The sequence below is a fragment of the Ahaetulla prasina genome, chromosome 3 (genome assembly GCF_028640845.1).
Source record: "Ahaetulla prasina isolate Xishuangbanna chromosome 3, ASM2864084v1, whole genome shotgun sequence".
Classification (NCBI taxonomy): Eukaryota; Metazoa; Chordata; class Lepidosauria; order Squamata; family Colubridae; genus Ahaetulla; species Ahaetulla prasina.
In genome coordinates, this window is record NC_080541.1 from 82,800,224 (window position 1) to 82,827,481 (window position 27,258).

The 27,258-nt window shown below is 39.6% G+C and overlaps 1 protein-coding gene across 3 annotated transcripts in view; it reads right to left on the reverse strand.

The window, feature by feature from the left end:
- The window catches only part of CDYL (chromodomain Y like), a 180,036-nt gene that overhangs the window by 86,826 nt on the left and 65,952 nt on the right, over positions 1-27,258 (reverse strand). For all 3 annotated transcript variants that reach the window (XM_058176565.1, XM_058176566.1, XM_058176567.1), the window contains one exon: positions 3,465-4,119. In XM_058176565.1, coding sequence (XP_058032548.1) covers positions 3,465-4,119 — 655 coding nt within the window. The remainder of the gene's footprint in view (positions 1-3,464; positions 4,120-27,258) is intronic.

Below are 27,258 nucleotides of genomic sequence, written 5' to 3' on the forward strand. Positions count from 1 at the left end.
GCCTTCCCACTCACAACATCTTCACCTGAGGGCATCGCTGACAGGTACTTCCTGTATCAGGAGGTCTGTGCTCTTCTTGCTGCTGCTCGGCCTCCTCAATACACAGAGGCAGGAGGTAGTGGTTTCTTTTGCTGCCTGTGAGCTGCAGGCGGTGAAGAGCAGAGCGAGTATGCCAGCAATCTGCCAGCTGCCTCTAATCTGCAGCACCATGTTCATGAGTAAACGTGCTCACGAGTAAATTGCAGATTAGAGGCAGCCGGCAGATCGCTGTCTTACTCGCTCTGGCACTCACAGGCAGCGAAAGAAACGCCACTTCCTGCCTCTGTGCATCGAGAAAGGCGAGCATCAGCGAGAAGAGCACGGACCTCCTGATGCAGGAAGCGGCTGCCAGCGATACCCTCAGGTGAAGATGTTGTGAGCAGGGAGGCTTGACCCTCCTTAGGAGCTGCGAAGCACTTGCTGCCCTTCTGACACCCGCCAAGCCTCCTCCCCATTGCGCTTCTCTTCCTCCTCACCAGAAGTACTCGCAAGTGTCAAGACATTTGTTATTTTTGGGGAGACTGTGAGATTGCCCCCATCTGGTCTTCAGTACCTGGCTTGTCGGCGTCCGGATAACAGATTCCCACCACCCGCACCAGTTCTGAGGGTCCTTCATCCCCCTCCCTCTGACAGAGAGAGAGAGAGGGAGGGAGGGAGGGAAGGAGAGAAAGAAGAGGGGGGAAGGGAAAGAGACAAACACAGAGAGGGGGGAGGGAAAGACAAGAGAGAGAGGAGGTAAAAAAGAAAGAGAGAGAGAGAGAGAGAGACAAGAGACACAGAGAGAGGGGGGAAGAGAGAGACAAGACACACACAGAGAAAGAGATGAGATGAGATGAGGAGATGAGAAAGAGAGGGGGAGAGATGAGAAACAGAGAGAGGAAGAAAGAAAGAGATAGGGAGAAAGAAAGAAAGAGAAGAACTGAGAGAGAAATGAGAGAAAAAGAGAGAGGAGAGGGAGACAGGGAGAAAAGAAAGAGACAAAAGAGAGAGATACCTTTTTAAAAGAAAATAGAAAAATGGCTCTGAGTGTTTAAGGTTGCAGACCCCTGAGTTAGGCAAACACCATGGTTGTTAAGTGAACCTTGTGGTCATTAAGCAAACACTGTGGTTGTTAAACAACTCTATGTTCTCCAATGGGCATTTTTAAACGGAAACCAGAAGGAATTGTTGGAAACTGGTAAAAAACATAGAAAACCTCAGTCACATGACTGTGTGGGATGTTATAACTGGTCATAAATATGTGTGTGTTGCATGACTGTCAAAACTCCAAAAACAGGTCAAATAGCTCCAAGGAGGTCAGTCGTAAATTTGAACACTTGCTAAGCAACTGGCCATTAAGCAAGCACCACTTGTATTTGGTTTACCTTAAGGGTTCAAAGCTGTATGTAATCTGGTTTCCTTTGACCCTTTGGGGGATTGCAAAAGGTCCGGATGCAGGAATCCCCATAGGGGGAACTAGGATCGTGACCACCTATCCACACCCACCCAGTCACACGACCAAGCCATGCCCATACAGTCACATGGCCACCAAGCCAGACCCACACAGTCACATGGTTGCCAAGCCATGCCCACCAAACAAGCCATGCCCAAAGAACTGGTAGTAAAAAAAATTTAATACCACCACTGCTCTCCACCATTAATCAGCACTCAGATCAAATTCAGCACTCAGATTAATTTCATACCAAAAAATAAATAATACCCCAATCAAGAAACTGTCAGAGCCATCAGTAAACAGCTCAACCAAAGAATCTCTAAGACCGCCCCCACCCACACAGTCACCAGAATATAAAATGACAGCAAATCACATTTTCAGGGCCTTGCAAAAGATAGAGTGGGAGCCAATCTTACAATAAAACTCACAACAAAATTTTGCTCATTTACATTTTCTGAGAAGTATATTGTGATTGATTTTTTTAAAGAATGGTTTTATCAGGGACTTGAATTTACCAACCATTATTTGCTATTTGTTTCATAGATTTTAGAAATAAATGGTGAAGTTCATTAAGATATTGATAGGAAACCAGTATATTCTGCCATTTTCATTTTTGGACAAGTATATTTATTTATTGTTGGTATATTGCTGTTTCTCTTTATGATATATTCTGTATATTCAGTTACAGTCTTCTAGGTAGAAAATAATGTTCGAGGGAATATGAGAAGTTTTACAGGAAAAGAAGGAAGTAAAATTATCTGACATTGGATGTGAACATCTGCACAAAATATGTTTTCAATTTGTTATAATTCATTATTAGGTTTTCCATCCATTCTCTTTAACTATATTTTATAATTCTATTGAACACACTGATTTCTTTTTTTTCTGTCTTTTTATAAAGCATTTGAAATATTACAGTATAGATCAGGAATGTCAAACTGGCGGCCTGCAGGCAGGATGTGTCTCATGTAGGCCATGCCCAACCAGCTCCACGAAGGGGAAAGCATCATGATACATCTACATCATGTGATGGCAATATGATGCCATGAGTTTGACATCCAGGGTATAGATGTTAAGAACTGGAACTGTATACAAACTCCCTAATTTATATGGGAGGTTTCTATGTGTTACATAGCTTTTGATCATGTTTCTTAGGCTGTTTCTAGAACTGTACTACTTTGCTCCTCCATCATTCTGCTTAACCCTAGCTTTCTCATGAAGGCCTGAATGAAAGTTAAGGTTACCCTCATATGTTTATTTATCAGGGAATAAGCCCCAATGAGGAGACTAAAACTCACTTCTAAATGAAGTATCTTCTTTTGAATTAGTTGTTTTCTAGATTACTAGTTTTATTTTATTTTTTTAATTCAGCATGAATGATTTTGCTTTCTGATTTGACAGATTTTTTTTTCCAATTTAAACTATGTTTTTATAATGAATATGAAAACCCTGAAAAGTAGATTGGGAAAGGCATCTTATTGGAATTGTATGAGAATATTTAGATTAAATAAAACTCAGATAAAGCAATACATTTTATAGTTTAGCTTTGATATTTCAGTATTTTAATTTATCTTATAAAGACAGAGAACAGCATTTGAGGGGCCCTTGGTGTTCTCTGAGTGTGCTTGTTTTCTTACAGATGTTTCATTACCCTTAACTAGGTAACACCATCAATGCTAATACGGAATGCTGTTCTGCTAATGGGGACCCCAGTGATAAGGAGCCCATCAAATGGAAGTAATGTGTTATCTGTTTTTCTTCTGTGGTTTTATCCTTGTAATCTACCCAGAGTCACTGAGAGTGATCTGGGTGATCGTATTTTTTTTTTTAATAAATAAAAATTGAGAACCAGTCAAGGTAAAAAAATACATATTGCATATTTGTTCCCGGAACAAATTAGACAACGAGACAATATTTGAAACATTAAAGAGTTACTCATGTGAATATCTACAAAATTTGCTGGAAAACCTATCCATCCATCCATCCATCTTACCTTTTCCATTTATTGTTAATGCAGATGCAATGGTAGCTGTTACTGGCACTGGCAATTGTGGCACTAATGAATGTATTCTTGGCCTGCTCCCCATTCTAGCACGTTCTTCTCCAGGACCTAATAAAGCTCCAACTGGTTTTTCTGCTGCCACCTCTGGGGCTACAGAATCTTCATGATCCTGCTCAATGCGATCCAGCTTATCAGGACTTTCATTCTGAAAGCCATCTACTGCTGTCCGACTCTTGATAGGACTTTTGGGCACAAGAATTTTGATACCTGATTTCGAAAGGTCCATGTTTTTTCTACCAGAGAGAGGAGTGTTGTTTTTCCGAAACTTCTGAGCAGCAAACAGTTGAGTTTTTGATTCATGGTCTTTTCCAATAACTAAGGACTTGGACGTTTTTGAAAAAGAACTATTAGTAGATCGAGAAATTTGCTTTCTTGCATTATTTGGTGATGTCCTGTTTGTCCTTGTTAATGTGCTTTCTTTTTGTCTTTCACTGTGATGTCTGTTAAATTCATGTATATATTCTTCACAATTCACAAGGTGCTGTTCAGGTTCCCATGTGTCATCTTCACTCTCATAGCCTTTCCATCGCACTAAGTATTCCGTTTTTCCTTTCTTGTTTTTTCTTTTATCAACAATTCTCTCTACCTGTTGAAAGAATTAGAGATGGCAATGAAGATGTACTTGTGAATGTTTAAACATGAATGTACAATGAAGCAATTTGAAATAAAGAATCTAGAAACAATTATATTTTGTTTCAATCATATTAATTAATTTTGGCAATCAGTGTAAATAATTGTATACTCTTTATTAGTAAGCTCAAGCAACCTTAAATGTTGACAAATGTATGAAAGGTGCATCATTATATGATGATGACTAAAAAGAAAAATGGTACTAATGTCACACATATTTTCAATGTTGTACGCTGCCTGGAGTCATAATGTATGAGTTGGGTGGCCTTATAAATTTATTTAATATAGAAATAATAAATATTTGATACTCTATGACGGGAAGAAGTCTGTATCTTCAGTTATATAACAAATATTAATATATTTATTGTCATCATGAATAATTAGGATGCCTTACTCTCAGTGACATAACCTTAAGCTTATACAAAGGGAAAACAAGATTATAATCATTGGTGAACATCTATCTTTGGATGTTGGGCAACCTATCTTGGGCAACTCATGAATTTATTATCTTTAAAATGTTAGAGGAGGAGAAATGGCTCTTTAATGGGCAAATTAAGGATACAAAATGTTTTTAAAAGTCATTTTAATGTCATCTTTCAATATTACTGCCAACTTATTAAAGACATAGAACATAAGATAAAATAAAAACTCTTAAGGTGACTGAAATGTAAACCATAGTAGTGTATTAGTGGAAATTACTTCTTAGGGAAATGTTTCATCTTTAATCATAAGCAACTATAGATAGATATAACTTGATATATTAATGTTATTCACATATTCATCATATTGGAGATAACAAAAATAATACATCACATTTCTTCTTGATGTCCTGTTTGAATTCTCAGTATATTATCTCTCTCTCCTTATGCTTACCATGCATAATGTGTACAAAATACTTGACTTTCTATTTTTCTAAAGTAGAACTCTGTTAATACTTTTGCAACAGACCACCCAAATATGAAACCAATAGCTATAAAGTGGCTACAAAGAGAAGATGACAATAAAGACTAAAATCTGGGATGCCTTAAAATTGGATGGAAATTTAGTTTTAAATTTTCAAACCGTGTTTCAATGATCGTAATGATCGTATTATTTTTAATATGCTTAAAATATATTTATTTGTTCTGAATTTAGTTATTTAAAGTATTTGTTCTTGGTGTGTTTTCATGACAAATATTTCAACACCAAATACATGACACTGCCATAAATAACCTGTTTGCCTGCTCCCTTTAACCGAATGTCATAATGGAGATGTTGTTGATAGTACAAAATTCTTTGCCTTATAATATATATTTTCTAGATTTAACAGATTACACCATTTTACTAAGTAGCAGGAATTGCATTGTTACAATACATGAGTATTTCATATAAGAGCATATTGTTGCTACATAACTTCCACCTATTTTTTCATCACTTGTGGATCTACATCTTGCAAAAATCATATTCAATGTTATTCATCCCAGTCAGAAATATTGGCACATGGAATGCATGTCGTATAGCAAAAATGCTACAAATTCAGCATTCCTACATAGTGTAAGTTTTTCAGTATATTATACAAATCACTTCTATCAAAATATAAAATTATTAATATAAAATTATTCTACAAATCCATGGAAATGAATCTGCTGAGATAAGCATAAATGTATCATATATGCAAATAATTTACAAAATTTGCTTTGATTAGATTATTCTTGTAAAAGAATTATAAATTTAAAACCTAAAATCCAACAATAGCAGTTATTCATATATTGGTGAAATGTTTTAACTAATTTGGTAACTTGATGAGAAACAAATTAGATAGATAGATAGATAGATAGATAGATAGATAGATAGATAGATAGATAGATAGATAGATAGAGGCAGGCAGGCAGATCTAGTCAGAAATGGAATTGAATTGCTGAAAATCTGTATTTATGCACATTATTGTTAAACAATTTTCATTTTAAGTAGCTAATATCTCATTCTATATATGTATACCAAATGTTTTCATGAGATAAATACCGTGTGTGTGTATGTGGTATTAAATTTCAAAATAAAATAAAATAAAAACTAATATATAGGTGAAAAGGGGAAGGAAAATAAAAGGGAAAAAATTAAGTGACAAAAAAAACCAAACATATACAAAAAGTGACCTCCAACTTTTTTCAGTACAAAGACAATTATAAAATACAACCACCTCTCTCTAAGTTTAAATAAATAATTTCTCTTTGAAGGAAATGGGTGGTTCAGAAATATGAACAATATGTAAATAGCTAATTAAATACCTAAATACCTTAAAATATTAACCATTTTTTTTAAAAAAATCGTATTAGCCTAACTTAAATCTAAGATATAAAACTTATTCACTGAAAATCAATATGTTTAACAATCCACAACACTTTTCTAGTTAAATAAAATCTAATCCCCAAATACCATACTATTTATCCTGAGAAAATAAGGAATTTAGGGTGCAATTTATTTATTTTATTTATTTATTTATTTATTTTGTTTTGTTTTATTTATTTATTTTCATTCGTGCACCTCCCCGGCCTCCTTTCTCATCAGCACAGTGCTTGAGGATTGGATCCCTGTAGCCTTCGGCAGCCCTTTGCAAAAAGCCTTTGCCAGCAAGAACAGAGTTTTGGAGGAAGGCATCCGCTTCTCCCAAGCTTTGCTGGTGCTGAAAAGGCTTTTTGCAAAGGGTTGCTAAAACTTACAAGTGTTATGGCCCGCCAGCTGCCAGTGAAGCTGGGGGCAGACTCGGACGATGAGGAGATTGAGGAGGAACTCGGGCCAGTTCTAGAGTCTGGGGAAGGCTCTGATGGATGCTCTGTGTTGGACACAGAGATAGAGCCAGGGCTGTCCAACATTTCCCAGCCAGCGGAGAGGCAGCTGCCTTTGGAGGTTGAGATGAGTGAGGAGGAAGAACAGCTGGGGCCTTTTCCAGATGCACATATGGGAAGAACAGTTAGGAGAGGTGAACAATGGAGGATAAGGAATCGACTGGGGAAGCAAAGCACACGTGGATGCTGAATGGCCCGTCCCTGGCTGGGGAATAAATAGAAGGAAAGGGGAGAGGTTGTTGTATGAGACAACTTCGTATTTCTGAAGATTTTGCTCATTGTGCTTCATGCATTAAAGACTGCTTGCCAGAACTTAATTTGCAGCCTTTCGGCTGGGAGCTCACGGCCTTGCAATTATTGCAAGGAATGGATAAGGTCAGTTCCTGCATTTAACTCCTTGCAAGACTCTTGCTTGGACTTTTCAGTGGGTGAATGCCATTAATTCACAAGATGTAAATAAAGAGGGATGCGGTGGCTCAGGGGCTAGGACGTTGAGCTTGTCGATCGAAAGGTCGGCAGCTCAGCGGTTCAAATCCCTAGTGCTGCCGTGTAACAGGGTGAGCTCCTGTTACTTGTCCCAGCTTCTGCCAACCTAGCAGTTTCGAAAGCACGTAAAAATGCAACTAGAAAAAATAGGGACCACCTTTGGTGGGAAGGTAACAGTGTTCCGTGCGCCTTTGGTGTTGAGTAATGCCAGCCACATGACCACGGAGATGTCTTCGGACAACGCTGGCTCTTCGGCTTTGAAACAGAGATGACCACCGCCCCCTACAGTCGGCAACGACTAGCACATATGTGCAAGGGGGACCTTTACCTCTTTTAAATAAAGAGGGCTTTTTGTGATAAGGAGTCTGTTTCTTGCTTCTGCTAAGGCTGGGTCATAACAACAGAAATGCAATCTCCCTACAGGCTTTGGCAAGAAAAATGCAAATTGAGGGAAGGCCTGAAGCCTTCCCTATTTGCAATCATCGAGGCCTCAATTCTCAGAGAACAGAGGCCTAAAGTGCGAGATCATGTGAGATCAGTAGCATGAGATCTCATGCTACTGATCTCGCATAATCTTGCTGTACGTTAGGTCTCTGTTCTCTATAAATGGATCGAAGATGTTCTGTCCCTCCTCGCCTCCGTCTGAGCAATGGCTTAATTAGCTGGCACTATCACTCTGGCAGCAAACTAGCGAGCGTCTGCCAAGTGACTCTGTTATCTCCCTTGATGCCGATGAGTCACCCAGGAACAAACAGTACTTCAGCTCTAGTTAAGTAGTTGATTTGCCTGCTACAAAGAGGCATAGCAGCCCTCGCTGGTTTTATATCCTGTGGGGTGTGGCTCCATGACTCAGCACTTCCTAGGCCTGCCCCACCCCTGCTTCTGTTTTTCCCGCCTCTCCTGCCTACGAAACCTAGGGTCCAGCCAGGCCTGATTGCCATCAGCTGGGTCTGGAGGCGTGGCCGGGGGGGGGGAAAGAATCAGGGGACAGAGGCCTCGTTATCTCCTCCACCTGGCCTGCCTCTGGCTCCTGCAGCTGACCCAGGGAAGCTGGCGTTCCCTAGGTAAGTCCTGATGGCCCTTCCCCCTCACTTTCCAAGTCACTTTCTGGCAGGGGGCCCGGCTCGGGGGGCACGGACACAACAGAAAGCGTGAAATAACGAAGTAGGAAAAGAAACCGCAACAGACAGGAGATCTTTGCAAGGTAAGTGAGTCTCCACAGGCGGAGTGTCTGTGAAGACCTGGTCCAGGGTGTGTGTGTGTGAATAGACAGGGCGAATGTTGAAGAGTCTCTGTGGTCATTCATAAGGGTGAACAACTGCCGTGATGTTGCAACATTCATAATTTCAGGACTTGTTCATAATCGCTAGGGAGCGCTTATCGCATAATTTTGAATGTTCACTAAGGGAACACTCGTAACCTGGGGATTACCTGTACAACATAGCTTTCACTATATTTAGTTTTGTTATGTGAATTTTTAAGTTAGTTGTCAATTAATTCTAAAATATAATTTATAAAAACACTTCTATATTGTGCAACTGGTTCTAGTCTATTAGTGAAATTCAGTATAGACCGACCCCATTTAGGTAGTCTTGTACAGAGATCATTCGCAGTTAAAACGGTGGTGGAAAAGAATCATAGCTTTGCCACCTATCTTTGCATTTGTGACTTTTGCAGGTCTGTAAAGCAAGGGAAAACTGAAGTAAGATCATTAGCACAGTTGCACTGTCATACAGGGACTGCTTCACTTAACCAAGTTGTTGGTCTCAATTGTGGTTGCTAAACAAGAACTTGCCTGTATTTTATATTCCTATCCTTAAAAATCCAGCACACATAACAGAATGAATTTGAAAGAACTATCTTCCACTCTCTTTGATTCTCCAGTTCTGGATCCTGACTCTAAATATCCTCTAAGTCTGTGAGAAAATACAATATTCTCTGATATTTTTTTTTACTTCAGTTTATTTTACTAGATCTTTTGTTTAAATTATGGGACAGGATGGTAGAACTAATAAGACTTTAAAATATTTTCATATTTAATTTTATAGCAAATTACAGTCTGCTTAGCATTTGGAATGACTTAGAGAATCACAAATCACTATCGCTAATATGCCATCTTATTTACTGTATTTAATTTAAATATATGTATATACCCTCCCCCTATCTCAAACCAGAACTCTGGACATCTCAGAATCTAAAAACAACACTGTGCAATAATTAACCAGAAAAAAATAAAAACAGAAACAATAAAAACTTGGCACCGTACTCAAACTCTCTTGATGCAACCCATAACAATCTCTTCTAACTGTAGCTTCAACCTATCGCAATGTTTCGAGGGAAAGCCAGTTCTTCAGTTTTTATGAAGTTCAGTGGGTGGATGGATGGGCTGCCTCAGAAAACATATTAAAACTTCATTAGCTCAAACAAACCAAGTCATGCATGATTAAAATTATTTTTTGGATTCAAGATAGTTTAATGAAATTCATTCTGAATATAACTTAAAGGAATCTTCATTGTTGGCTTCAAAAAGATAATTCAGTACTATCTTAAAATAGTGTTTTCTCTTAAAAATTGGTCACCATCACCTTTACATCTGCTAGATTATTCCAACCTATCTCTCAGTGGATTCTTGGTAATACCAGAAGAATCACGGGGCTACTATAATCGTGCTTTGTATGATGATACTATTCGATTTCAACTTGCTTTAAAACCTTAGAACATATTGATTGAAGATTTATCTATGTAAAAGATTTGTACAGCCATCCATTTTAAAAAAAGAACTCTGGGGGGTTCACAACAATAAAATAGGTTTACTTATAAATCATAAATGAATTATAATGCAATAATTATAAAATCTAAAACCATAAAATAAAGAACAAAAACCCAGCATCTCAACTATCCCCTTGGGATGCCCCACAACTACTTCCAGATACCCTCCTTCTGTTCCACCCCCAGGATAAAAAGCCAGATCTTGATAGCCTTCCAAAAGCCTAAAGGGGAGGGGGGAAGAGGCTGTAAAATCATCAGGAGTAGGGTGTTCCATAATGTAGGGGCAGCCATGGAAAAGACACACTGCTGGATAGTAAGAATTCAGGAAAGGGACCTGAAGCATGCCTATCCTTTCCAGTCTGGTAGTATGAGTAGATACTCTCAGATTCAGGGGGTCCAGTAAATAAACTTTGCACCCTGGACATAAACTGTTTCAACTCCTACCCTCAAAACGACACTAAGAGCACTGCACACCAAAACTACTAGACACAAGAACAGTTTTTTCCCGAAGGCCATCACTCTGCTAAACAAATAATTCCCCCAACACTGTCAAACTATTTATTAAGTCTGCACTACTATTAATCTTGTCGTCGTTCCTATCACCCAACTCCTCCCACTTATGACTATAACCTTGTTGCTGGTATCTTTACGATTTATATTGACTGTTTCCTAATATGATTTGATTGCTTATTTGTATCCCATGACAATCATTAAGTGTTCTACCTTATGATTCTTGACAAATGTATCTTTTCTTTTATATATACTGAGAGCATATGCATCAAGACAAATTCCTTGTGTGTCCAATCACACTTGGCCAATAAAGAGTGCTGTGCTGTGCTGTGCTGTGCTGTGCTGTGCTGTGCTGTGCTGTGCTGTGCTGTGCTAGGCTTTAAAAGTGAAAAATAGTACCTTGAATTGCACCTAGAAAAAACTGGAAGCCAGTGAAGCTCACAAAACAAGTGTATCATTGGAAAACCTAGGAAATCTCAGTATTGCACATGCCGCTGTGTTCTGGACCAGTTGTAGTTTCCAAATTAGCATCCCTATGTAAAATTCTCTGCAAATATTCCAAACTGGAAGTGACTAAGAAATGAGTGACCATGAGCAATGCCTCCTGATCCAGAAAAAAGCAAAACTGGCACGCAAGACAAATCTGTGCAAAAGGCCCCCACGAGCCATGGCAGCCACCAGCACCTTAAGCAGGAGCGGAATCAAGGAGGGCCTCAAACTGTGTATGAACTCAATGTGTTATATATATATATATACACACACACACGCAACAGTTTGAAATTCATTTTTTAAAAAAAGTATTCTGATCACTTCTGGAATGACGATCCTGGCAGAGTTCAAACAAAATACTGTTTGAACTTCAGAAGAAAGAAGTTTTCTGGGCATATTCTGTGATTTTGCTACTGGGCATGGCAGCTCCATCTGAAGCAGACTTTTCCTTAACAATAAATAAAAACCAGATGTCTTGAAAATCATTGTTTAATACTACCAACCATATATTAAAAAATAATAGAGCTAGTACTGTATTTGTAGGAGAGAATATTCTTGTTCAAACAGTAGCATGGCAAGATCTGTCACATGAAATAAACCTAATACAGCACTAAAAATAAGTTCTACTCAGGCATTTAAAATTAAGCAATAAAATATTGTCTCTTCTTCTTGCAGCTGAAATGGCAGCTAAGAATTTATTAAATGTAATTGTAGAAATAAAAGTCACATGCCATAATAGTAGATAATAGAAGCAAGTGATCTGACAGGGATCAGTTGGCATGATAATAATTTAAAATCCTTTATTAGATTATATCTGCAGAGAAGAGATGAGGCTAACTGAAGATAACATTAATGATTTGCTTTATTATGATTATTTTAATACAATACACACTTTTTAGACAATTATACCTATATTTTAGCTATTTACTTATCTAAAACACTTCCTTGCAAAATGTATGATCATGTGTATTGAAAAGTTATTTTTTTATTTCTGTAGTTCAATTGTGCAGATATTTCTGACTATAATCCTCAACTTCCGAGAAACTCAATTTTCAAAGCAATCCAGTAAACAATGAATATGTTTGATACAATTAATATTGGTTTTCTTTGGGGGTGGGAAGCTCATTCCTTATGCGAAAATCTAGTTCATTTTGAATACTTAGTTTTCTCTAACATAGACAAAAACATTTATTACATCTTTATACATGAAAGCCACTATGACCTGCAGACTAAAAAACAAAATATTATATATTTCTGTATTTTTATATATTTCTGTATTTTTTAGGTGGTAGGTAAACCTTTATCACAATCTTTGACAAAAATGTGTAAATAGATGATGAAGATGGATGGATAGATATAAAATATACATTAAAATTAAAAAAAGAAGTTAAGTGAGTTAAGGAGGAAAGAAGTTAGTTAGGTATACAACAGTATAATATTGCCGTAGCTATCAAACTGTATTGGATTATATGTATACAAACTTTGTGTACTAGCAGAATTATCTCATTTAAGAAAAAGTGAGGGAAAGTGGTAACTCTACATAGGCTTATTATGATCAGTAATCAAAACTGAATACAATTTTAGAACAATCACAATAAAAAAAATACAGACCACTATAAAATAAGATAAAATGTGATATTCTTAAAATATTATTAACACTTATATTTATCAATTATGAAAAACAAATGGAATAACTTATTTATATTTTAATTCAATAATGAGTAATTTTTAGGCTACAGTGATAAATCTAGTAAAATGACATAAGTGATTTTGTATCTAGTACTGGCGCTAGAGAACCAAAATGGTGTGTTGGTTACTATACCAGGCGAGAAACTAGGAGACTGTGACTTCTAGTCCTGCCTTCGGCATGAAGCCAGTGGGGTCAGTCACTCCCTCTCTGCCCTAGAAAAAAGGCAATGATTCCAAAAACCATGTTCAGAAAGCTTTGGAGAAGTAGCCCAGTCAGTTAACAGGAGTCCCAATGACTCAAAGGCATCCCTCTCTCCCGAAGGCATTCCCCCCCACCCCCCCAAAGATACCATTGACTGGTACTTAACATTGTAAAATCATAAGATAAGTTTTAAAATTCTACCCAGAGGGATCCTAACATTCTAAACAGAGAAAGCTAAACTATTTTATGATGAATATAAGTAATCCTTGACTTAAACTATAATTTACAATAGCTTCAAATTATGGTGGTAAATTGTGTCAGCTGTTAAGCGGACCACCACATGGCCACGCCCAATTTTATGACCTTTTTATCAGCAGTTGTTAAGCGAATGTGGATGTCAAAAAAGCAAACACCATGTTGTTAAGAAAATCTATTGTTCGCCATGGGTGCTTTTTGCTGGAAACTGAGTCACTGTAAATAGCTATAAAAGGCAGACCAATTGCCAAGTGTCCAAAATGAGATCATGTCACCATGAGAACTCATTGTAGCTGTTGGAATTTGAGTCCGGGTAATATTTAATCCTGAGGAGATTGTTGCAATTTATGCAATTCAACCTGTATTAATATAGGTTGAATTGCCCATTTTATGAATTCCAAAGAAAATCCGAATCTGTTTAATATGGCAAACATGTCCTGTTTATACATTTCATCAAAGGCCTTTTCAGAATCACATAGTAAAATTGTAAATTGATCTTTGTTTTTATTAAAGTTTATACTAACCTAATATTGTCTCCTGCTTGCCTAATTTTTATAAATTTGATCATTCTTAGTAACAAACATTATCACTTGCTGTAATGTATTTAACACTGTTAAAACCTTTTTATCAACATTAATAAATGGGCTGGATGATAATTAGCACAATGAATGTGAGCTATACCTGCTTATATTAATATACTGGTATTTAAATGCTGCTGATAAAATTCCCTTATCAAATATCTCATCAATCCATACAATTGACAAAGTTTTGGCACCAAGAGATTTATAAACATTTTATACCACCTAACAGGGAATCCATCCAATCTGGTATTTCACTTGCCATTTTAAAATCATTTGTTTAATCTCTCAAGATTAAACTCTCTCCTCAAGAAGCCTTCCCTGGACCCAGCTGTATTAGGTAATTATCGTCCGGTCTCCAACCTTCGCTTTGTGGCGAAGGTTGTAGAGAGTGTGGTGGCATGTCAGCTACCCCAGTACCTGGAGGAAACCGTCTATCTAGACCCGTTCCAGTCCGGCTTTCGGCCCGGATACAGCACTGAGACGGCTTTGGTCGCGTTGGTTGAGGATCTCTGGAGGGCCAGGGATAGGGGTTATTCCTCTGCCTTGGTCCTATTAGACCTCTCAGCAGCTTTTGATACCATCGACCATGGTATGTTGCTGCACCGGTTGGAGGGATGGGGAGTGGGAGGCACCGTTTATCGGTGGTTCTCCTCCTATCTCTCTGATCGGTCGCAGACAATGTTGACGGGAGGGCAGAGGTCGACCCCGAGGCGCCTCACTTGTGGGGTACCGCAGGGGTCGATTCTCTCGCCCCTCCTGTTCAACATCTATATGAAGCCGCTGGGTGAGATCATCAGTGGTTTCGGTGTGAGGTACCAACTGTACGCTGATGATACTCAGCTGTACTTTTCCACACCGGGCCACCCCAACGAAGCTATCGAAGTGCTGTCCCGGTGTCTGGAGGCCGTAGGGGTCTGGATGGGGAGAAACAGGCTCAAGCTCAATCCCTCCAAGACAGAGTGGCTGTGGATGCCGGCACCCCAGTACAGTCAGCTGCAGCCGCGGCTGACTGTTGGGGGAGAGTCATTGGCCCCAATGGAGAGGGTGCGCAACTTGGGCGTTCTCCTGGATGGACGGCTGTCTTTTGAAGACCATTTGACGGCCGTCTCCAGGAGAGCTTTTTACCAGGTTCGTCTGGTTCGCCAGTTGCGCCCCTTTCTAGACTGGGATGCCCTATGCACGGTCACTCATGCTCTCGTGACATCTCGTCTGGATTACTGCAATGCTCTCTACATGGGGCTGCCCTTGAAGTGCACCCGGAGGCTCCAGTTGGTCCAGAATGCGGCTGCGCGGGTGATAGAGGGAGCCCCTCGTGGCTCCCATGTGACACCTCTCCTGCGCAGACTGCACTGGCTACCTGTGGCCTTTCGGGTGCGCTTCAAGGTTTTGGTAACTATCTTCAAAGCGCTCCATGGCATAGGGCCGGGTTACCTACGGGACCGTCTGCTACCACCGATTGCCTCCCACCGACCCGTGCGCTCTCACAGGGAGGGACTCCTCAGGGTGCCGTCAGCCAGGCAGTGCCGACTGGCGACACCCAGGGGAAGGGCCTTTTCTGTGGGGGCTCCCACCCTCTGGAAAGAACTTCCCCCAGGACTTCGCCAACTTCCTGACCTTCGAACCTTTCGCCACGAGCTTAAGACACATCTATTTATTTGCGCAGGATTGGACTAGAATTTTAAATTTGGTTTTAACGGGGTTTTATTATTTTTATCGCAATTTTTTAATATTCGGCCTTATTTAATAAGTTTTTTAATTGGTGTTTTATTTTGTATTTATATGTATGTTTTTATTAGGCTGTAAGCCGCCCTGAGTCCCCCGGGAGATAGGGCGGTATAAAATGCGATTAAATAATATATAATAATAATAATAAACTCACTCAGTAGAGCAAATAAAAGTTGTTTTTCTGTATCATCTAAATATGGTAGATTAATTCTATTTTTAAAAGCCTCTATATCTTCATTCTATACATTCTCTAGTTTGCTATACAATTCTGAACAGAATTTTTAAAATTGACAATTTATATCCATTGAAGTTTTATCTATTTTATCTCTTTTACCTCTAATAGTTGGAATCACTGCCCTACATTTCTTTTGCTTTAAGCAATTAGCAAAAATGTTGCTGTCTTAATCAGTCTCCCAGTTAATTCTATTATAAACATGTGAGCATTAATTCTGTTTGTTATAGATAGTATTTCATAGTATTTCATTCATATTTGCTCTTCTGTAATACTTGCCCATAGATATTTCAATTCATCTTCCAAATTATTTTCTCTTTTATTTTTAATCTTGCTTTATATGATGCATAAGCTGTGATTCAACAGATATCTTTATACTTCCCTTTCAAAAATTTGTGCATATAGACTTCCGGTGGCTTCGCTCTCTTCGACGGATGCCAGAAAGGCGCCCGCACTGGGATTCTGCAAAAAGCCAGTGAAAACAGTGAATATCAGCTGTTCGCCGGCTGAAAGTACTTTCCCCGGGTAAAGGGGAAAGGAAAGAGCAGAGGAGGGATAGGAAGAACTCCCTAGAGGCCCTGCTTTCTCGATATGAAAACGGGGAACTCGAAGGGGAAAGTTCCCTGGAAATCCCTCTGCAGCAGCTCCAGACCCAGCGTGTCTCTGCTTCGGCAGAAAGAGAAGAAAGCGACCATCTCTGCTTCAAATGATTGCTATGGATTTTAATAAGCAGACGGAACAAACACAAGAGATCAGTCATTTAAACTGCAAGTATTAAATCTGACTATTTTTTAAAAACTTTTTTCCGCTTACAATCAACATAATGAAACAAAATGGCGTTCGTTAGTTGCTGAGAAAGTGAAAGTGAAAGGAGACTCTATCATATCGTGCTGAACTGTAAGCAGAGCAGACTGGATTTTTGCTTATTTTTAATTTCTACTTTTTTTATCTGGATTTAAGCGGACTGCTGGATTACTTCAGTTTGCTTAGGTATTTGAGAAGGGGACTCTCAGTGAGAATTTGGCCATGAAGGTTCTTTCAGAAGAATGGATCCGTGACTTTATACAGGAATATAGAGAGAAAATGTATGTAATTATCCAAAAATATGAATTGATAAAAAATTGGGATGTTTTGGAGGAGAGTTTGGAGGAAATTAATCAGTCCAATCAGTACGTGGAAAATGGAGTGGAGGAAATACAAGCAAAAGTGGATAAAAATGAAGATATGATCGTGAATAAACAAGATGATGTAAAGAGGCTTTCTTTAAAAGATTTGGATGAAATACCTGAATTTGCGTTACAAGAGTTGTTTCCCAAACCGATAAAATACACAGGGCTAATGCTTTACAAGAGTTTTATTTCTGGATTGATGGAATATATGGTAGTAACCTGTGGATTGCTGGACAAAAGAAACCATTAGGAGATATTGTGATTGACTTTTCAAAAGGAGTAATGAAGGAAAGACAGAGACTAATGCATCAAAAAAAACGGCAAGAGACAAAAGTATTATTCTTGAAAGAAGTTTTTTTTGAAATATTAACAGATAAAAATATTAGTGTTCCTGAAAGACTATATGCAAGAAAGATCTGGAAGAAATGGGTTGATTATATGTTTGATATATATCACAAAAGACTAGATATTTGGAATTATATTGGATTTTTTTTTCTTTTCTCTTAAGCTTGTGTACTAAGAAAAATGGCGATGGTCAGAGGAGGAAGGACTAAAGTTGAATAGAGATTGTAATTTGCTGTATCGAAATTATGTAATGTGTTGTACTGAATTGTAAATAGAATACTCTCGAAAGACTTTATGTAAGAAAGATTTGGGGGAAAAATAGGTTGATTATGTGGTTTATAGAAGTTACAAGGGAGATATTCTCTGAATTGGACTGGATTTTTAAGCATTATCTGGTTTTAAATACTTTAAGATTAATCTGCTTTATTGATTTATATATTTTATCAATGTTAATTGTTATTTTTGAAGGATTTTGGTTATGTAAGGGGGAAGTCAGAGCCAGAGAGGAAACATTTGTATAATTGCTTTGGAATAATTTAGCTTATGTTTGTTTTTGAACTATACCTTGTGTTTGTTCTGGGAAGTCGGAGGGGAGGGATGAGGGTAGTTTTGGAGGAGGGGAGGGATGGGGAGGGAAAAAGGGGGTGAAAATTGTAAAAACTTTGAATAAAAAAAATGTGCATAATTATGAATTCGTATGAAAGAATTGTAAGGCTTCTAAATGCATTTATTGAACAAATCCTTTATCCTTCAAAAGGAAAACATTGAAATATTAATTTTTTATTACCTTAACTGTTTTTTTGAAACACATTTCAAGTTTGGAAGCCGTACGGGTCTGGATGGGGAGAAACAGGCTCAAGCTTAATCCCTCCAAGACGGAGTGGCTATGGATGCCGGCACCCCGATTCAGTCAGCTGCAGCCGCGGCTGACTGTTGGAGGCGAGTTACTGGCCCCAAAGGATACGGTGCGCAACTTAGGTGTCCTCCTGGATGAACGGCTGTCGTTTGAAGATCATTTGACGGCCGTCTCCAGGAGGGCCTTCCACCAGGTTCTCCTGGTTCGGCAGTTGCGCCCCTTCCTTGATCGGGATGCCTTGTGCACAGTCACTCATGCGCTCGTTGCCTCTTGCTTGGATTATTGTAATGCTCTCTACATGGGGCTCCCCTTGAGGTGCACTCGGAGGCTTCAGTTAGTCCAGAATGCAGCTGCGCGGGTGATAGAGGGAGCTACACGTAGCTCCCATATAACACCGCTCCTGCGCAGTCTGCACTGGCTACCTGTGGCCTTTCAAGTGCACTTTAAGGTTTTGGTCACTACCTTTAAAGCGCTCCATGGCTTAGGGCCTGGGTACTTACGGGACCGCCTGCTGTTACCGCATGCCTCCCACCGACCCGTACACTCTCACAGAGAGGGACTTCTCAGGGTGCCGTCCGCCAAGCAATGTCGGCTGGCGGCCCCCAGGGGAACGTCCTTCTCTGTGGGGGCTCCCACACTCTGGAACGAGCTTCCCCCGGGGTTTACGCCAAATACCTGACCTTGGACCTTCCGCGAACTGAAGACACATCTTTTCATTTGCGCGGGGCTGGCTTAAATTTTATCGATTTTAAAATTTCTATTATTAATTTTAATGGGGTTTTAGTTTTATATATTTTAAAGTTTTTTAGGCCAATTATAAAATAAGTTTTTTAATTTGTATTTTAAATTGTATATTGTATTGTCTGTTTTTTACTTTTGGCTGTACACCGCCCTGAGTCCTCCAGGAGAAGGGCGGTATAAAAATTGAATAAATAATAATAATAATAATAATAATAATAATAATAATAATAATAATAATAATAATAATAATATAATTGCCTTATGGTCTGATACATAATGAACACTGATATTACACTCTTGAATTTGGCGATATAAAGTCAATGATATTTTAAAAAATAATGCCTAAAAATTTGCTGCACACTTTGATAAAATGTGAATTCTCCTTTAGTTGGATAAATGAATTCTATTAAATTCATTTATTCTATATAAGTATTGTTTGTTTCTCTAACTAATGATTGGATTTTTTTTGTACCAGTGTATTTCTATTAGGCTTAGGATCCAATATTTTATTGAAATCTTCTCCATTACCATTTTTTACAAACACATTCACTCAAGTGTTGAAAACATTCATCAAACATAATATAATCATAAAACATAATAATAGAGAATATAGATTATGTTCATAAACATTAACCATAGCTATTGCAATCCCTGTTACTTTAGCACATTAAAATTAAACAATGCTCATTTACATCACTGACAATCCATTGTACATGAGTTAAACCGTTTTCACATCAAAATAGCCACACCTTTAGACTTCATCAAAGTATCTGTAAGATAAACAGCCTAGACAAGCCTTCATTAATAGAGTTGCAGCCTGTTCTATTAAATAAATCTGTAAATAAACAATATCTGAAGTAACTAATTTTAAATATGGTAAAATTACATTTTGTTTTTTAGATTCTTACAACTCTTCTACAGGGCCTCTCGTTGACACTAACTTCATCCATTAATTTATTTTGACCCATTTATCAATAGTCCCTTAAACCAATACATTTTATGACCTATAACAAACATCTAGTAATGACCTGTTATGTTTAAATTGATCATGTTTTCTCACTGATGGGAAGCCTGCATAGCAACTCAAATTAGCATTCAAATATCATACCAAGATGATATGCAGATGTAAGAAATGAGTGGAATAAAGAATTAGCGGTTGCCTAGACAATGGGAGAATGTCTTAACTTCTATAGAAAGAGTATCAAAGGACTTCAAAATATGACTTAATTTGACAACAAAAAGTTAATGTTTAGAACATAATGAATTCCATTATGTTTCTTCAAAAAAGGATGGTCTAACTCTAAGCATTTTGCTAGAAGTATAATAAAATAATGCTTCTTTCACACACATGCTTTTATAATGTCTTATATTTAACATGTTTTGGGAAGAAATAGTCTATACATCATGAGAAAGGCGGGGCTAGATGAATCAAAAATTGGAATTAAGATTGCCGGAAGAAATATCAACAACCTCCGATATGCAGATGATACCACTCTAATGGCAGAAAGCGAAGAGGAACTAAAGAGTCTCTTGATGCGGGTGAAGGAGGAGAGTGCAAAAGTTGGCTTGAAACTCAACATTAAGAAAACTAAAATCATGGCATCCGGCCCTCTCAATTCCTGGCAGATAGATGGGGAAGAAATGGAGGTAGTGACAGATTTTATTTTCCTGGGCTCCAAGATCACCGCTGATGGGGACTGCAGCCAAGAAATTAAAAGACGCTTGCTCCTGGGGAGGAAAGCTATGGCAAATCTAGACAGCGTACTAAAAAGCAGAGACATCACCCTGCCAACAAAAGTGTGTATAGTAAAAGCTATGGTTTTCCCAGTTGCAATGTATGGCTGTGAAAGTTGGACTATAAGAAAGGCTGAGTGCCAAAGAATTGAGGCCTTTGAACTCTGGTGCTGGAGAAGACTCCTGCGAGTCCCTTGGACTGCAAGGCGAACAAACAAGTCAGTTCTAGAGGAGATCAACCCTGACTGCTCTTTAGAAGGCCAGATCCTGAAGATGAAACTGAAATACTTTGGCCACCTAATGAGAAAGAAGGACTCACTGGAGAAGAGCCTAATGCTGGGAAAGATTGAGGGCAAAAGAAGAAAGGGACGACAGAGAACGAGGTGGCTGGATGGAGTCATTGAAGCAGTAGGCATGAGTTTAAATGGACTCCAGAGGATGGTAGAGGACAGGAAGGCCTGGAGGAATGTTGTCCATGGGGTCGCAATGGGTCGGACACGACTTTGCAACTAACAACAACAACAAAGTGGTCTATATAAACATGGCTGTGTGACAAAATCTAATATTTTCAAGAATAATATTCTGGAATCTAACAACTGTAAGAAAAATGGATTTGCCTTACTATGGATAAAAACTGATACTGCAACACTGAAAAGATAATGTATGCCCCATTCACTCAATGGATTAAAAACGTGATTACACTTATGAGCAGAATGCCTACAGATGTAATATTTTGCATGGATGAGTATAATGAATAGCAATAGTATTTAAGACTTATGGGCACACTGTGCCCATCACAGTGCTATACAGAACTCTCTTGGGCGGTTTACAATGTCCGCATATTGCCCCCGACGATCTGGGTTCCCATTTTACCAACCTCGAAATGATGGAAGGCTGAGTCAACCTTGAGCGCATCAGGATCAAACTGCAGACTCTGAGCAGAATTAGCTTACAATACTGCTTTATAATCCAAGGGCGGGTTCTACTTACCTTTACTACCGGTTCGCAACAGGACCACCCACATGCGCTCACTTTGCTCACCTGCGCATGCTTCTGTGCATATGCAGAAGCTTCCTGACAATGTCCGGGTCAGTGGGCGGAGCCTCCTGCCAGTTTTACTATCTATTTGCATGAAACGGTCCGAAACAGGAGCAACCCACCACTGTTCTAACCACTGTGCCACCAGGGTATAATGAAATATGGAACTCATTTATACAAAATACAATGGATTAAAAAATGAGATATATATATAATAGAAATTAATATTATATGTCTGGCTAATGTAAAGGCTCTTCTGTATGTTGGATACAAAACATTGATACACTATTTAGCAGTTGCAAATGGATTCTCAGCAGATCTAAATTATAGATTTTTAAATAAAGCTTATATCCTTTTTAAGGGTTTGAGAAACTATTATCCTATCAGCTTTGAAATATACAGATAGTCCTTGCTTAACAACTTTAATTGGGACCTGAAACTCCACCACAAAGTGAAGCAATTTCCTATGTGAGAAATTATCTGGCTGTGACTGTACTTTCTGACTTCAAAGAACCAAGACTACTCAACTTCACACAGCTTCTGTTTGACTCCTAATCACTTCCCTGTCCTTTTTGAAGTTCAAGTGTCTTGCTTATGGTCTTGCATATATCAAAAGCAATGATATCACACCGGCAGTCCAGGACTGGGAGCTGCGGGCATGCTGCTCAAACTTGTTACTCTCTTGAAATCCCTTTCTCCCCAATCTCCCACCTCTGGGTGGTGGTCTGGGAGGAAGGGTCAAGATATGTAGAACTATTGGGAGTTTGAATTAATATTATATAGTAATATTTTTGCAAGTGACAACCATAGAGAAATGTGATATAATGGATAGTTTTTGCATTAATTATATTTTTTTACTGTGAAATTATAGTGGTAAGACTGTCAAGGTTCCAGAAAAACCTCTTCTGCATAAAAAAAAACCTCTGAAGCCATTGTCTTTCAAAGTTCTTTACTAGCATAAGGAAACTGGCACACGATGAGTGAAATTCCAAAACTGAAACTTCCGGATTCCTTTCTCAGCTATACAAACCCCAAGAGTCCCACCCCCCTAACCCCTTTGCCGGTCACATGGTCCAACGTTCTTCCACTTTATTCGAAACCTCTTCTTGCCACTCATTCTGCAGATGCGAACAAAATCCGACCTTGACCGCTTGAAGAATGTAACCATACCCATCACCCCCTCTTCTTCCCCTTAGGGGAGAAATGTGGGCCTGACAGGCATCCCCCCTTGCAAAAGAAGCTATATCCTAGGAAAGAAAACAAAAAATTAATAAAGAAGAGTGTTGGTGTTCCGCATGTTCCCTTCTACCCCACTCTCCCCCCTCCGAGAGGGTTTTTAGGTTTGTCAGGGAAAGTGTCGTGAAATTGTTTAATCAAATTGTCAGCATTTACTTTCCAACTTTTGACCCAAGTAGATAATGGGTATCCTTTCCAGTGGACTAAATATTGTAATTGACCTCTGTATAGTCTAGAGTCAAGGATTTTCTTGATCTCATAGTGGGCTTCACCTTGGATTATCAAGGGTGGTCGGGTGGCGGAAGGTAGAGGTCTCAGTCCAGATTGTCTAGCAGGTTTTAATAAGCTGCTATGGAATACCGGGTGTATTTTTCCAAATATTTGAGGGAGTTTAAGTTGGACGGCTATGGAATTAATAATCTTTACAATGGGGAAAGGGCCCAAAAATTTTGGACCGAATTTTTTGCTTGGTATTTTCAACCTCAGATACTTAGTAGATAAAAAGACTTTATCCCCAATGCAAAAAGGGGGTTGAAGGGAACGGTGTTTGTCAGCTTGGGCTTTATATTTTTGAGCTGCTACAGCTAAGGGCTTTTTTGTATTTTCCCACCCTTTTTTCAACGAATTCATCCAGTCCGTTAGGGAAATGGAAGTGGAGGGGGGTCGCACAGGGAGTTCAGGCATTTGAACGAAGTCCATGCCAGTGGTTATCTGAAAAGGAGTTAACCCCGTGCTGCTGTGTACAGCATTATTATATGCGACCTCTGCAAATGCCAACAAATACGACCAGTTCTCTTGTTGGTAATTTACATAACACCGTATGTATTGTTCCACCATTGAGTTCAATTCTCAGCCGCGCCATTGGTTTCAGGATGGTACCCAGAACTAAGTCCCTGAGACGACCCAATGGACTGTAGGAATTCCCTCCAGAACTTGGCCATGAATTGAACACCCCTGTCGGATATTATCCTTTTAGGAACTCCATGTAGTCTGTAGATGTGTTTCACGAAGAGCTTTGCTAATTTTCTCACCGATGGCAATCCGCTGCACGCAGTGAAGTGGGCCTGTTTAGAGAACAAATCCACCACGGTCCATATCACCATATTTCCCCCACTAGGTGGGAGTTCAACAATGAAATCCATGGCAATCTCCTCCCAGGGTCTCGTGGGTTCGGCCACGGTTTGTAGGAATCCGGGGGGGGGGGGGTTCCCTGGTCTGGATTTCATGGTGGCGCAGGTGGCACAGCTCCGCAATAGTCTTCGACATCTGATTTCATTTTTGGCCACTAGAATTGCCTTCTAGCCAAGTGGAGAGTTTTCAAAAACCCGAAGTGACCTCCTAGGCGAGAGTCGTGGCTTCTCTGTAGTACAACCAGCCGCATAGTGACAGGTATATAAATCTTGGTTCCCTTCCAGGATAGTCCATCCCTTAAGGTGAGGTCCGTCAAGTTTTCTTTAAACCAAGCATCGTCAGCAAGTGCTGATTTTGATTCCGCTAGTAGTTTATTTGGTGGGATGTTAGCACCACAGCGTGATCGCGGGCGAGTAAGTGCTTGGCTAGCTGGTTCGCTATCGGGAATCATCGCATGTACTACCTCTTCACGTTGGCTGTCAAATTGCGGTTTCCTAGCTAGGGCGTCAGCCAGTAGATTTTGGTTGCCGGGGATGTATTTGAGGGTGAAATGGAACCGTTTGAAAAACTGAACTTGTTTGGGAGAAAGTTTTCGAGGGGTTTTTAAGTATTCGAGGTTTTTGTGGTCCGACCACACCTCGAACAATTCCTTCCCCCCTTCAAGTAAGTTTCTCCAGGAGAGTAGTACCCACCGCACTGCAAAGGCTTCCTTTTCCCAAACTGTCCATCTGCGTTCAGTGTCTGTCAGTTTTTTAGAAACGTATGCGCAGGGCATAAGATTGTTGTCGGTATTCCGTTGCAATAAGAAAGCCGCTACCGCTACATCACTTGCGTCAGCTTGGACCACAAAAGGTTTATTTGGATCCGGGTGTTGAAGAATTGGCTCCATCGAGAATAGGCGTTTCAGGTGTTCAAAGGACCGTTGGCAGTCCATTGTCCAAGGTAGGGGTTGGTTAGGTTTGGGTTTAGCGGGTGATGGCCCAGTTTTTAGCAATTCTGTCAATGGTAGAGCTACTTCTGTGAAAGAAGGAATGAATTTGCGGTAAAAATTTACGAATCCCAGGAAACTTTGAAGCTGTTTACGTGTGCGTGGCGGTTGCCAATCCAACACCGCTTTCACTTTTCCTGGGTCCATTTCGATACCTTTGTTTGATATCCGGTAACCTAGGTAGTCTAGGGATTCCTCATGGAATTCGCATTTGGAAAGTTTCACATGTAGTTTGGCCGCTAGGAGTTTTTTAAGGCCTTGTCTGACTAATTTGATGTGTTGTTCGATATTGTCTGTGTAGATAAGAATGTCATCTAAGTAGACAAGAACCCCATTGTAGATGGGGGTGCAGGGTTTCATTAATTAGTTGCATGAAAACCGCAGGTTGCCATTGGTATTGGACCCATCCCTGTCCAGGATAAAATGCCCAACCGGGAGGAATAGAAGCAGCAGGAGGTAGTTTAGGCCTCGGCTGGCGGGAAAAGTCAATTGGGGGGTTGCGGTTCCCCCCAAGTCACTTGTGCTGCCTGAACTCCCTGCTGTGTGAAGGAGGGAAGGGAGGGCCTCCTGCGTTTATTGGAATGGCTTCGAGCTTCAGTAATTTCCCCCACTCTGCTGGGAGGGAAGATGAATTTAGGCTGAGCTAAATTCAATGGCTCTCGAGGGAGGTGAGCTGAGCGTATGCGAAGCCTCACTTCCAAACGCTCAAAAGTTTCTGGGAGGTCCAATAGGGATTGCGATTTTAGGGGGTTTCCCAGGCCCCAATCCAGTGACTCTCCCGATTCTCCAGTTTTTACTATCCTCCATTGAGATTGAGAAGAGGGAGGGGGCTCTCCATTCAGCCCTGGGGAAATGTTTTCTCCCAGGGATCTCACTTCTTGCAACTGATGAAGAGGGGTTTGGCCGGAGCAACAGCTTATCCATGAATCGGAGTCTTTAGGCCGTGCACCAAGCTGACGCGCAGGTTCCACAACTTCAGGCTTTTGAGTCATATCTTCAGATGGGAAGTAGGTGATCTCGACCAAGTCCTCAGATTCCAGCCCCACTGCCCCTTCAAGGGTTTCTGCTTGCTGGCTCTCCATCTTCACTGGGTCTTCGCACCGCTGTGGAGTTTGCGGAGGCTGGGGCCCAGTACCCCCCTAATGGGCCCCCAGAGCGGAGGAGAGGGTACCATTAAGTCAAAGAAAGTTGGAGTTTTGGAATAATGTCAAGGTTCCAGAAAAACCTCTTCTGCATAAAAAAACCTCTGAAGCCATTGTCTTTCAAAGTTCTTTACTAGCATAAGGAAACTGGCACACGATGAGTGAAATTCCAAAACTGAAACTTCCGGATTCCTTTCTCAGCTATACAAACCCGAGTCCCACCCCCCTAACCCCTTTGCCGATCACATGGTCCAACGTTCTTCCACTTTATTCAAAACCTCTTCTTGCCACTCATTCTGCAGATGCGAACACAATCCGACCTTGACCGCTTGAAGAATGTAACCATACCCATCACCCCCCCTTCTTCCCCTCAGGGGAGAAATGTGGCAGCGTCTGGAAACCTACAGCCTAGTATGGTTTCCAGGCCTGACAAGACATTGATAGCAATTATAAGAAATACACTCAAATCTACATGTTTTCTTGCTACAAAATACGATGTTTACTTAAATTCTTTAGATGCTTAGTAAGTATGTTTTATTTCTTTTAAGAATAGTTTTATTCATTGAGTGAAAATATTTTTTAAAATCAAATCACATGGAATAAATTAGTGCAGCCAATTCCCACAATACATCCCATGCCTTCATTTAAATCTTTACTTTTTCACTAAACCACAGGCATTAATTCTACAAAATATATTAAAATTAGTCAACTTCGCTGCTCTATTGGCAGAATACAAGACATAAATTTTCATAACAACGTTACAATGAAATATGATACATTTTTATTCATCATCAGCTTATGGCTCCCATTTACACTGACCGAATGTAAAAAAGAAAAGAATTTGTGTTGAACTACTTGCTGGAATTCTGGTTATTTAAACCTTTGTTAAAATATCTAATACTTACTGAAATGAGGAATTTGTTCCTCACACTGATAATTTTCAGTCCTGACTACT